At 39.6% G+C, this 13,131-nt stretch overlaps 1 protein-coding gene across 1 annotated transcript; it reads right to left on the bottom strand.

Annotated features, from left to right (window-relative positions):
• Positions 1–11,292: 11,292 nt before the first annotated feature.
• Positions 11,293–12,882, bottom strand: LOC113886282 (prostate and testis expressed protein 2-like). The gene is made up of 4 exons (XM_027532361.1): positions 12,432–12,882; positions 12,275–12,301; positions 11,792–11,932; positions 11,293–11,475 (listed from the first exon to the last, which is right to left on the bottom strand). Exons 1-4 carry the CDS (start codon positions 12,493–12,495, stop codon positions 11,309–11,311), a joined length of 399 nt encoding a protein of 132 aa, XP_027388162.1. The 5' UTR covers positions 12,496–12,882; the 3' UTR covers positions 11,293–11,308.
• Between the last annotated feature and the right edge of the window lie 249 nt (positions 12,883–13,131).

The raw sequence follows: 13,131 nt of genomic DNA, 5'->3' as shown, positions 1-13,131 counted from the left end.
GCCATTTGCAGCAACATGGATGGGTCTAGAGAGTATCATACTAACTAAAGCAAATCAGACAGAGTTGGACAAATACTATATGATATCACTTACATGTGAACTCTACAATATTGTATTGGTTTTGCCATACATCAACCTGAATCCGCCACGGGTGTATACGTGTTCCCAATCCTGAACCTCCCCTCCCACCTCCCTCCCCATACCATCCCTCTGAGTCATCCCAGTGCACCAACCCCAAGCTTCCTGTATCATGCATTGAACCTGTACTGACAATTCATTTCTTATATGATATTATACATGTTTCAATGCCATTCTCCCAAATCTCCCCACCCTCCCTCTCCCACAGAGTCCAAAAGACTGTTCTATACATCTGTGTCTCTTTTGCTGTCTCGCATACAGGGTTATCATTACCATCTTTCTAAATTCCATATATATGAGTTAGTATACCGTATTGGTGTTTTTCTTTCTGGCTTACTTCACTCTGTATAGTTGGCTCCAGTTTCATCCACCTCATTAGAACTGATTCAAATGTATTCTTTTTAATGGCTGAGTAATACTCCATTGTGTATATGTACCACAGCTTTCTTATCCATTCCTCTGCTGATGGACATCTAGGTTGCTTCCATGTCCTGGCTATTATAAATAGTGCTGTGACGAACATTGGGGTACACGTGTCTCTTTCAATTCTGGTTCCTTGGTGTGTGTGCCCAGCAGTGGGATTGCTGGATCGTATGGCAGTTCTATTTCCAGTTTTTTAAGGAATCTCCACACTGTTCTCCCTAGTGGCTGTACTAGTTTGCATTCCCACCAACAGTGTAAGAGGGTTCCCTTGTCTCTACACCCTCTCCAGCATTTATTGCTTGTGGACTTTTGGATTGCAGCCATCCTGACTGGTGTGAAATGGTACCTCATTGTGGTTTTGATTTGCATTTCTCTGATAATGAGTGATGTTGAGCATCTTTTCATGTGTTTGTTAGCCATCTGTATGTCTTCTTTGGAGAAATGTCTATTTAGTTCTTTGGCCCATTTTTTGATTGGGTCATTTATTTTTCGGGAATCGAGCTGTAGGAGTTCCTTGTATATTTTTGAGATTAGTTGTTTGTCAGTTGCTTCATTTGCTTTTATTTTCTCCCATCCCGAAAGCTGTCTTTTCACCTTGCTTATAGCTTCCTTTGTTGTGCAGAAGCTTTTAATTTTAATTAGATCCCATTTGTTTATTTTTGCTTTTATTTCCAATATTCTGGGAGGTGGGTCATACAGGATCCTGCTGTGATTTATGTTGGAGAGTGTTTTGCCTATGTTCTCCTCTAAAAGTTTTATAGTTTCTGGTCTTACATTTAGATCTTTAATCCATTTTGAGTTTATTTTTGTGTATGGTGTTAGAAAGTGTTTTAGTTTCATTCTTTTACAAGTGGTTGACCAGTTTTCCCAGCACCACTTGTTAAAGAGATTGTCTTTTCTCCATTGTATATTCTTGCCTCCTTTGTCAAAGATAAGGTGTCCATAGGTGCATGGGTTTATCTCTGGGCTTTCTATTTTGTTCCATTGATTTATATTTCTGTCTTTGTGCCAGTACCATACTGTCTTGATGACTGTGGCTTTATAGTAGAGCCTGAAGTCAGGCAGGTTGATTCCTCCAGTTCCATTCTTCTTTCTGTAATTTCACCCTTCTTATGCTTACTGTTTACAGGTACCTCTTTTCCTTCCCTTTTACTTTTTTCTTTAAAAAATTATTTATTTTTTACAGTAGGTCCTTGTTGGTTATCTATTTATTTAGGTGTTAATTCTTTTGTATTTTAAAAATTTTAACTGGAGGATAATTGTTTTATAATATTGTGTTAGTTTCTGCTGTACAACAATGTGAATCAGCTATAAGTACACATATACCCTCTCCCTCTTGAGCCTCCCTCCCAACCCCCTTTTACTTTTAATATATCTATTAATATTATTTATAAGTCATATAATTTATAAGGCATTTCTCATAGACAACTAGTTGGATATTGCTTTTTATCTGTTGGGACAATACATACTTTTAACTGGAGTTGTTAGATCACCAATATTTTATTATCATGGTTGGATTTAGGTCAACCATTTTTCCGCTTGTTTCCTATTTGTCCCCTCTGTTTTCTGTTCCTGTATTTCTTTTCCTTTGCTACCTTCTTTTGTTAAATATTAAAAAAATTTCCTTTAATTATACATTGGCATTTTTATCAATACAAATGATACTTTTTTGTAAATTTGTAAATCAATACAAATTTATTTTTTAATATTTGCCTTTTATAAATTTAGGTACAAAATACATTGGCATTTTTATCAATACAAATGATAATTTTTTGTAAATTTGTAAATCAATACAAATTTATTTTTTAATATTTGCCTTTTATAAATTTAGGTAGTGAGGGTTTAATTCTAACATTCTCTCAGTTGTCTGAAATGTTATTTCATCTCAATTGTTAGAGTATAAGAATTTGTAGGTAGAACATTTTTCTCTTTCAACACTTCTAAAATGTCATTTCATTAATTCCTGGCTTTCATCATTTCTAATAAAAGTTGTTCATTATTTTCATTGTTTCTTTTTTAAAGATAATGATTAGCCATTTATTTGGGCTACACTTAAATTTTATCATTGTGTTTGGGTTTATAGCAGGTGGACTATAATGTACCCTGGTGAGACTTGTTGTTATTGTTGTTTGCTTTATTATTATTAATCCTGTTTGAGACTGAGGTTCTTGATAGATACTCTACATTGATGACTTGTGATAATTTTAGAAAATTTGGGGTCACAGCCACTTCGAAACCTGTTTTGTTTTCTCTCTCTTCTTTCCCAATTGGAATCATTTATGAGTATGTTAAATTCATGTGTTGGGTATTGACCCATATATCTATCATGCTCAGTGTGTCTTCTAACATAATAATAATAATACGTGTGTTATTACCTTTAGTGGCAGTGGTAGCAGTGACATCTCTATGTTTCATTTTGGATAGTCTGTTGATCTACATTTCCATTTATTTAGTATTTCATTTTCTGGATCTGGAATCCTCTCAAGCTAACCAAATGACTGCTTAATTCAATTTGAATATCCATTTGGTTTTTACATTCTATTTTTCTGTCAAAATTTCTCATTTCCCCCCATATTTTCTCTCATTTAATTTATCCATAATATATATGTAAAGTCCTCACTGATAATTCCAACATCTGGATCATCTATGAATCTGCTTCGATTGGCTATTTTTTCTCTAGCTTAGCATTCGTCACTCAGCCATGTCTGACTCTTTGCAACACCATAGACTGTAGTCTGCCAGGCTCCTCTGTCCATGGAATTCTCTGGGCAAAAATACTGGAGTGGGTAGGCATCCCTTCTCCAAAAGATCTTCCCAACCCAGGGATTCAACCTGTGTCTCCTGCTTTGCAGCCAATTCTTCACTGTCTGAGCCACCAGGGAAGCCCAAATATAATGTAAGTGTCATGTAAATAGTTGAAGATGAATGGAAAACTCAAGTTTTGTTTTTTGGAATTTTATGAAAAATTTTTTTCAAATATTTTCCGTCCTTCAGTTGAATCCATGGATATGCAGATATAAAGGGCTGGCTGTATTTTCTTCAGACTGTATTTCTCTAGCTTAACAATTACATTTTCCTGCTTCTTCACTTTCCCATAAATTTTTATTATACTCCCAGCATACTAAACAGTGATATCTACTTCCCAGAGGGAGTAAACTCTCCTATATCCAATCAATATTTGAGCAAGGTCAGGACTATGTGGAAGAGTTGGTTTCAGTTCACCACTGACTTCACATGCCTTGAGGCAGTGGGAGCTAGATCTGTGTATGGCATAATCTCCTTCATCTAACATCTGGCAGAAATGTACAAATTCCAAACCATCACATCTGCCCAAGAGGTTGTTAAAAGAACTATGCTGGTTTCTCCTATTCAGTCATTCTTTCTATGCCGAGCCTGTTTCTCTAGGCACTTTGAAAAGCCTTGGCAGTTGTTTCCAGGGAAGAAAGTTCCTGATGGTCTTTTACCTCAAAAGCACTCATTTCTTTCTGGAATTGAGTTTCTTTTTAATTTGAACCCACAGATTTCCAATATCATTTTAAAGTATTTGTCTTTGTATTATTTTATCCATTTTTTCTATTTATCACAGAGGGAGACATTGTTTCTAATAACTCTCCACATCTTCAGTTCAGTTCAGTTCAGTTGCTCAGTCGTGTCCAACTCTTTGTGACCCTATGAATTGCAGCACACCAGGCATCCCTGTCCAACACCAACTCCTGGAGTTCACTCAGACTCATGTCCATCGAGTCAGTGATGCCATCCAGCCATCTCATCCTCTGTTGTCCCCTTCTCCTCCTGCCCTCAATCCTTCCCAGCATCAGAGTCTTTTCCAATGAATCAACTCTTCGCATGAGGTGGGCAAAGTACTGGAGTTTCAGCTTTACCATCATTCCTTCCAAAGAACACCCAGGGCTGATCTCCTTCAGGATGGACTGGTTGGATCTCCTTGCAATCCAAGGGACTCTCAAGAGTCTTCTCCAACACCACACTTCAAAAGCATCAATTCTTCGGCGCTCAGCTTTCTTCACAGTTCAACTCACGCATCCATACATGACCACTGGAAAAACAATAGCCTTGACTAGATGGACCTTTGTTGGCAAAGTAATGTCTCTGCTTTTGAATATGCTATCTAGGTTGGTCATAACTTTTCTTCCAAGGAGTAAGCGTCTTTTAATTTCATGGCTGCAGTCATCATCTGCAGACCAGAGCCAAGTGTCATATGTATTTTTGAAATGTCTTTTACAGGGATATCTTAAATGTCCCTCATTGTTAATTTTTTGTTTGCTAGCTGTCACACATCTAAGCTTTTCTATATGTTTTTTTTCTTTTCTCAAATTGTATTTAATAGGACCAAACTCTAAATCATATAATTTAGACTGATCCTAGTTTGGTTTAAGCTCTAATTTTTTTAATACCACAAGGATTTTTTTTTTTCCGAACCATTTGAGAGTAAGTTGATGACATGATGCCTCATTATCCTTGAATTCTTTAGTGTGTGTTTTCTGAAAACAAGGACATTTTCCTTTGTAGCCACTCCACAACCATCACATAGCATTGGTACATTATTCCATCATGAAATCATAGATCTCAATCTAGGTGTTACTTATTTCCCAATAATATCATATATCAGATCAGATCAGTCACTCAGTCGTGTCCAACTCTTTGCGACCCCATGAATCGCAGCATGCCAGGCCTCCCTGTCCATCACCAACTCCCAGAGTTCACTCAGACTCACGTCCATCGAGTCAGTGATGCCATCCAGCCATCTCATCCTCTGTCATCCCCTTCTACTCTTGCCCCCAATCCCTCCCAGCATCAGAGTCTTTTCCAATGAGTCAACTCTTCGCATGAGGTGGCCAAAGTACTGGAGTTTCAGCTTTACCATCATTCCTTCCAAAGAACACCCAGGGCTGATCTCCTTCAGAATGGACTGGTTGGATCTCTTTGCAGTCCAAGGGACTCTCAAGAGTCTTCTCCAACACCACGGTTGATATATAATATCATCTATATAATATAATATCATCTCTATATAATATCATACATAGAAAACGAATTCAATCCAGGATAATAATATTGTATATAGTTGTCATGTCTCTGTAGTCTCCTCTAATCTGGAAAAGTTCCATAGTCATTTCTTTCTTTTCATGACCTTAAAAACTATATGCTAGTATTTTGTGCACTGTTCCTCAAACTAGGACTACCCAGTATTTATCATGATTAGATTTGGGTTAGGGATCTTTGGCAGGATTATCATAGAAGTGATGCTGTCTTTTCTTCATGTATCCTATCATGTAGTACATGATTTTGTTTCATCTCATTTCCAGAGATGCTAACTGATGGTAATTAAAATTATTTCTTTTCTATAAGGTCACTCATTTTTTGGTAATTAACAGCTATTGTAGGGAAATTTTTTGAGATTATGTGAATAATCCATTATTTTTCCACTTTCACTATCTAGCTTTATCATCCATTAGTATTTCTCACCTAAATTAATTCTTACCATGATTGTTGCCCAGTTGGTGACTTTTTCATTCAAACATTTCTTTTGTGTCTATTAGCTGACATTCTACTAAGGGAAGTCTTTCTCTTATCCCCATTTATGTATTTGATTATATAAACTCACAATTCTTATTCCATTTAATGGATTCTATTTTGATACTATGATACATACCTTGATATTCAGATTTGGCCAGGAAGCATCCCTTCAGGTTTGATTCTAAGTTCTGTCAACATTCTCCAGCATTCTTAGAACATTTCCTTAATCTGCCACAGTGAAATAGTCCAAGATCCAAGAAGCCTGTTGTACTTTCCATCCAAGAAGTCCTACTCCTATTTAGTGGGAAAAGATAATTGGAAGCCAAAGATCAGGGTATTGGGTGTCACTGCTCCTAAGTCCTTTCCATAGTCAGAGAACAAACGTATATTCACACATACACAAACACACACTTACATCTACGATTCATTCTAGTATTACCTCTTTCTGTGTTTATAAGTCCTTCAACATTAAGAATCTACAATAATGAGGAGAAATCGTCTTCAATACATTTCGTATTTTGTCAGTCTCCACTGCACAAAAGCAGACTCCCACTGCTGCCACCTACCTGGGCTGCCACACTCCACTCCTGGCCACTGCCATTGCTAGCCTCTGTGCAGACACCCTCTTCACAACTCTCAGTCTCTGAATCCTTTTCTGGGGCTTTCCTCATAGCTCAGTCAGTAAAGAATTTGCCTGCAATGCAGGGGACCCAGGTTTGATTCCTGGGTTGGGAAGATCCCCTGGAGAAAGAAATGGCCACCGACTCCAGTGTTCTTGCCTGGAGAACTCCATGGACAGAGAAACCTTGAAGGCCACAGTCCATGAGGTCACAAGAGTCGGACACAACTTAGTGACTAGACCACCATCACCACCACTCACCCACTTGAACTCTAACACTCTGCACGAGGCTGCCACTGATCTCTACGTACGTCGGCCTTCTCACGTGGTGTGGACCCTAACAACCAACACTAGACCCAATCGACTCAGTCACCAACTTCCCTTGCTCACATACTTGCACCACTACTCTGCTCTGCGTGGACGCCATCCTCACCAAAGTCCGACTCTGGCAATCTGTACCAAGATGCGCGGATGTTATCCTCAGCCAGTTGGGGCTTCCAGTACCCTATGTTGGGCCTAATCTCCTCCATGGAGACTTACCTTAATAACCCCAAGTGGCTTTTAGACCAAATTCTTAGAAAAGGAGCAATTCAATCCTTTTTGATTTATGATTTTTCAGAATTTCTATCATTTCTTTCACCTTAGTTCACTTTTCTATCATTTCCCTCATTTCTTTCAGTTAGTTTACTTTGAAATGTCGCATTGAGTTTCTGTTTTGGAGCTGTGTTTTTCGGGTATTGTTTTCTGTATGCATGGGATTTGTTTCATTTTTCTTCCAATATATACATGGGGTTCATTTGCAGCCCTTTTATGTCAAGTATATTTTTGTATTTTTTCCATAGGGAGAGTTTTACGTTGGAGATTGCAAAGGACCAGGTGACATTTTCTAGGTTCATTTTTTTTTCTCAACTGAAGTATAGTTGATTTACAATGTTTTGGGTGTACAGCAAAATGATTCAGTCATATATCTATATATATTACATATACAATATATAAATTCTTTTTCAGATTCTTTTCCATTATAAGTTATTATAAGATATTGAATATGTTCCCCTGCAACATACAGTAGCTCCTTGTTGTTTATTTATTTTATATATAGCAGCATATATCTATTAATCCCAAATTAATCTGTCCCCATCCTTTCCCCATTGGTAACCATAAGTTTGTTTTCTATGCCTGTGAGTCTATTTCTGTTTGGTAAATAAATTCATTTGTACCATTTTTTAGTTTTACATATAAGTTATGTCATATATTTGTCTTTCTCTGACTTAATTTCACATAGTATGAAAATCTCTAGATCCATCCATGATAGTGCAAATTGCGATATTTCATTTTATATGGCAGAGTAATACTCCAGTGTGTATATGTGTGTGTGTGTGTGTGTGTGTGTGTGTGTGTATCAGTTTACCCTCTCATCTGTTGGTGGACATTAAGGTTGCTTCCATGTCTTGGCCACTATAAACAGTGTTGCCATGAACTAGCTTCATCTCTTGAATGCACTGAAAGCAAAGTAAACTTTGCTTTTGTCTTTATGAAGCAATCTCTATAATAATATCCAAGATTTGCTATCTCTTGTTTCCTTCCCTACCAATATTTTAACTTTTACCTATTTCTTAATCTTTCCCCCCTGCTCAATTTCATTTCTACTGACAGTTCCTTTCTTCCTCAGAAGAAATTTTTTCAGAAAGAATGTGAGTAGCAGAATTCTATATTTCTCAGATCTTTGAAGGCTTACACTACTTTAGTAGACTCTGATTTTTTAGATGGAATTTTCTTTTTACTATCCTACTTGTTGTGGAGATTTATAAACCACACTGCTAGCCTCCAAGGTGTCCCAAATGGAAGCATAATCCTGCCTAGACAGTCCTAAGCAAAGCTTTGCAATCAACCCAGGAACTCCACAGTAAACACCTCAGCTTCCTGACTCACAGCCTCTTCTCAGCTCCAGCTAGCTCATAGCATCCTTCCTGGTGGCCATTAGTTTGCCTAAGAGCCAGTGGGCAGGTTTCCCTTCCCCAGTGAATCTCTGACAGAACAAATAAATACCCACGTGGTTGAAAGAGTACAAATCTTTTTTTTTTGTTTTTCCAGTTTTTCTTTGTCCCCATTAGCAATACCTTACCAGCATAAATCAAGAAATCCACATACATTTGTGTATCAAATACTCATGAGGCACATTTTGAAATTCAGCAGTTGTTTTAGAGCCCAGTCCATGAAAACACGAGGTCAGATTGGAAGCCTCCATCATATAATGTCTCTGAAAAGTGTCTATTGAGCTTTTAGACCCAGGTTCCTGGATTCCAATACAATTACGACTTGTATAGAGTTTGCAAACAAAAGTTGTGAGATGTGACTTTCTGACAATTTTCAATAATGAACGCCTTTCTTTTGGAAATCTATGATTTGACACACATTTATACAAAAGAAATCCTATTTCTCCTAATATTACTAAACCCTTCAGTTTGAAAGTTACATACAATTGGTTTGTCTTATTTGATCCATTTTGCCAGCTTAGGTTCACCACCCACCAAGGCACCATTGGCTGGAAGAGAACACTGGACCTGAATCTAGAGTAACTGCACTTGCTCAGGGACTGGCCTCCCTCCCTGTTCTCTCTACTTCCCAGTTGCTTCTGTAAAATGTAAGGAGTGAGGCGGTACCACAACTGGACCTAGAAAATTAGGGGGTGATGGGGGCTGTAACATGGGGCAGTATGGGAGTCAGAATCTCATGGAAACCCAAGACAGGAAGCAGACAGGACAGACTCGGGAAGCCTGGACCTGGAGTCTTCCAGATGCGATGAGGAAACCCGAGGGGCGTGGCCTCGGCGCTCCGCAGAATCCTGGCTTCCGCCTTGCTGTCGCCGTGGCGGAGGTCTCCATTTGTCACTCAGTGTGCCTGCTGCCCTCCCTGCGCCAGCTACTGTCCTCACGCTGCAGCTGGACTTTAGTGTGAAGCTGCCTCTTGGACCATTCTAGAAACTAATCACACGCCACAGTGAGTCCCCCATGAATCATTTCATATTTGGAGCCTGCTGCTACTATCTCCCGGAGAAGGAAATGGCACCCCACTCCAGTACTCCTGCCTGGAAAATCCCATGGACGGAGGAGCCTGGAAGGCTGCGGTCCATGGGGTCGCTGAGGGTCGGACACGACTGAGCGACTTCACTTTCACTTTTCACTTTCATGCATTGGAGAAGGAAATGGCAACGCACTCCAGTGTTCTTGCCTGGAGAATCCCAGGGACGGGGGAGCCTGGTGGGCTGCCATCTATGGGGTCACACAGAGTCAGACACGACTGAAGCGATTTAGCAGCAGCAGCTACTATCTCCATTCTACATAAAGCAATTAAACGACCCTGAATGGAAGACTCAACTGTATTTTCTACTTTGCAAGAAGTTAAAGTATAATATTCATTCTAACATGATACAATTTGAGGGAAATTCCAGCAAAAATTGAAAATATTTAGTTTGTATAATAAATAATAATTTGTATAATAAAATATTAAAAATATATTCTATTTATGAAAATAGAATATGGAAGAACTAATAACCAATCATAAGCCCAATAATCAAGAGGAATATTACAAAGCATGATATATTTTACATATATGTATGTACATGTGTGTATAATTATACACCTAAAAAATAGTAGTGTTTATAGATTCTAGCACACAGAAAGGTTAATATGGTAAAAAAAATTTTTTTAACCAAAAGTGAGTAAATAATAACTTGGGAATTATTTTCATTTCACAGCTAATTATCTTCTAATAAAAACTATGGTGAAGATCTGAAACTTTTATCTCTCTTTGACATCTTCTGTTGCAGGACTGTGCCAGTAGATGAAAGACATTCAGTTTTCTATCCATGAGCACACTGAATTTAAGAAAATATTTAAATATTTTTGAGGAGTGGGTGGTCGAGTACTGCTCACATGCCAGGAGACAGGGTAGCTGACCACCACTCAGCCAAGTGCCCATCCTGATATACCTGGCTTTGAACATGAAAATAAGATAACATGATTGGAAACAAACAAAAATCCTAAGATTCTTGAGTTTAATGTACTGACTATTCCTTTCACGGAAGTTGGTGTTTTCTGATTTCACACTGACTTTCCCGAGCCCCTGTGGAATACCAGCCCTTTCCGGCCACCACCAAATACCTCTTCTATTCTCTTCCCAAATATTCCCACAATCTCTTGTGATTTCATGTCCCTAATTTAATACCCTCTGCTTTCTCCTGACTTTCTCTCAGAAGCTCCATCAGAAAAATACTCTTCTCCCTTAGCCAGAAACTTTAGAACTCTGAATTTAGCATCAGACCTAAGGGCAAGTAAAGCTTGCCAGGAGATATCAGGGAGTTAATAGATGAGAATCCATCCAGAAGGCAGAGTTGGCTTTGGGGGGCCTATGGCTTTGCACTTTCCTGTTAATGGAAGCAATATCAGAAGAAAGAGCATGCATAGTAGATCTACTGGAATACAGTAGCGGGGTCTGGGTTCTGAGAAAATATGAGATGATGTGGCCAGGCGGTAAGGAAAAGGAAAAAATAACTATGAGAGATGGTTTTTTAAAATCCTAATTATTTTATTTGTTGTTTTATGGATACGACATTGCTATCTTCGAAATGTCCATATTTTTCTCAGGATCGTTACAATTGTCTTCAGTGCAGCAAAACGTTTCTCTATATAAGTCATGAAATAGCATGAATGATCCCTCTTCACAAGTCCTACAAGACAGCACTGAGTATCTGTAGTTATATCTATCTAAAGAGAATGGAAAAGTAAATGTGATCATCTTGCTTGATCTCATCATCTTCCTAGCAATGACATCTCCCCAGAACCTCAAAAATCTCCTAATCACAGGAAACTTGCCCCAAAGCTATATCTGCATTTCATCTATGTCTCTCTAAACAGGACCAGGCAAAAGGTACCTGCCTCCCAGACAGCCTCCATCCCAGGTCTGTGTACAGAGAATCCTACTTTCCCACCTGGCAATGGTCCCAGTCTCCCTCCACGTGTTGAGTCCAGGGATCATGGCCACCACTGATAGTATCTTTTGTCTCTTTCTAACCCCACTTACCTGCAACACGATCATAATAGTAAAAGTTGTCTGTGACACAAGCTCTCTTCAGGTTAGCTATTTTAAATTTCCAGCAACTTCCAATCACGTGGTTGCAACTGTATCCATTGTGGAATTCACATCGACGGCAAAGCTGAAACCCTAAAGGAAGAGAGGAAGACTTTGATGCAGAATTCTAGGGACAGGGATTCTGTTCAGAAGCCCACCCCCACCTGGAAACCTTTACACTCGAGTGGTGTAACACACACAGGAGGGATGCAGACACCCTCCCAGCTTCTGTCAGGGGGTCATTACTCCCCTCAAGAAGTTAAAGACCTCCCCCTCTCACCCAAGGCTGGGGGCTAAAAGAAGACACTAGAACAGTCAGTGGGGAAAGGGGAGTGTAGCCAGGGAGGGTAGAGAGATAATATGAAAAGAACTCAAAAATGTTCCCTCCCTTTGTGGCGTTATTTATCCAAGAACTGAAAATGAACTGCTCCGTACATTTGTTTGCACCCAGGACTCTGTCTCCTGTGAAGAGAAGAAGAAAAATTCTCCTTGAACCACTTCACACCAGTCAAGTCACCAAGTCCCTCTCTTCCTCCCCATACATTCTCTGCCCGCCCATTTGCCCACCAAGTACCACCCTCACCAGGCTTACTCTCATTCACGAAGAGCACCGTGAACATGCTCATCAGAAGCAACCTGAACACCCAGGGGCCCATTCCTGCAGAGGTCCCAGGAGGAGGCCCCAGCCTCTTTTATCCCCACCACCTGCCCTCAGGCATCCCACTAGAATCGCAAAGGCATAAATTTCAGGTCAGTCGACTTGAATTCTCTCTCTCCAGTGTTCCCAGGAGACAGTACATCCTGTCTATTTCCACCTACTTAGAACTCAGGCCGAGCAGATGTCCTGTTTCACTTTATTAGATCTATCATAAAATGCTAATTAATGCTGGTATCGAATCTCTCTCCCTAGTACCTCTTCACATGATTGTATTTCTGCCTGTTGGTCTACACAACAGGTGTTGTCCACATCCATGTGATGTCCACTCAGCTACAACAGGGCTGGGGCCCTGAGCATCTGGGAGTGAGTTTCTCAGGTCCCTTAGGTACCACAACCCTCCCGGACACTCACCTCAGCCGATTCCCCAGATACAGTCTGACTGCCCGGTGGAGCATCCCTCTCTGAGATGGATGGGACAGCCCAGGAAAACAGGCGACGAGGTGAAAGTGATCCCCGCTTCCCTCCAGCTTTATTCATTAAAATTTTGAGTGGGGACAAAGACCAAGAATGATTACAATGGAGAGACAAACGCTCGGAGTGATGGGGAGAAAGAGGAAGAGATGCTTCGATTACT

The sequence above is a fragment of the Bos indicus x Bos taurus genome, chromosome 29 (assembly GCF_003369695.1).
Source record: "Bos indicus x Bos taurus breed Angus x Brahman F1 hybrid chromosome 29, Bos_hybrid_MaternalHap_v2.0, whole genome shotgun sequence".
Classification (NCBI taxonomy): domain Eukaryota; kingdom Metazoa; phylum Chordata; class Mammalia; order Artiodactyla; family Bovidae; genus Bos; species Bos indicus x Bos taurus.
Note: the sequence above shows the minus strand (reverse complement) of the source record. Positions and strands in the feature narration are given on the sequence as shown.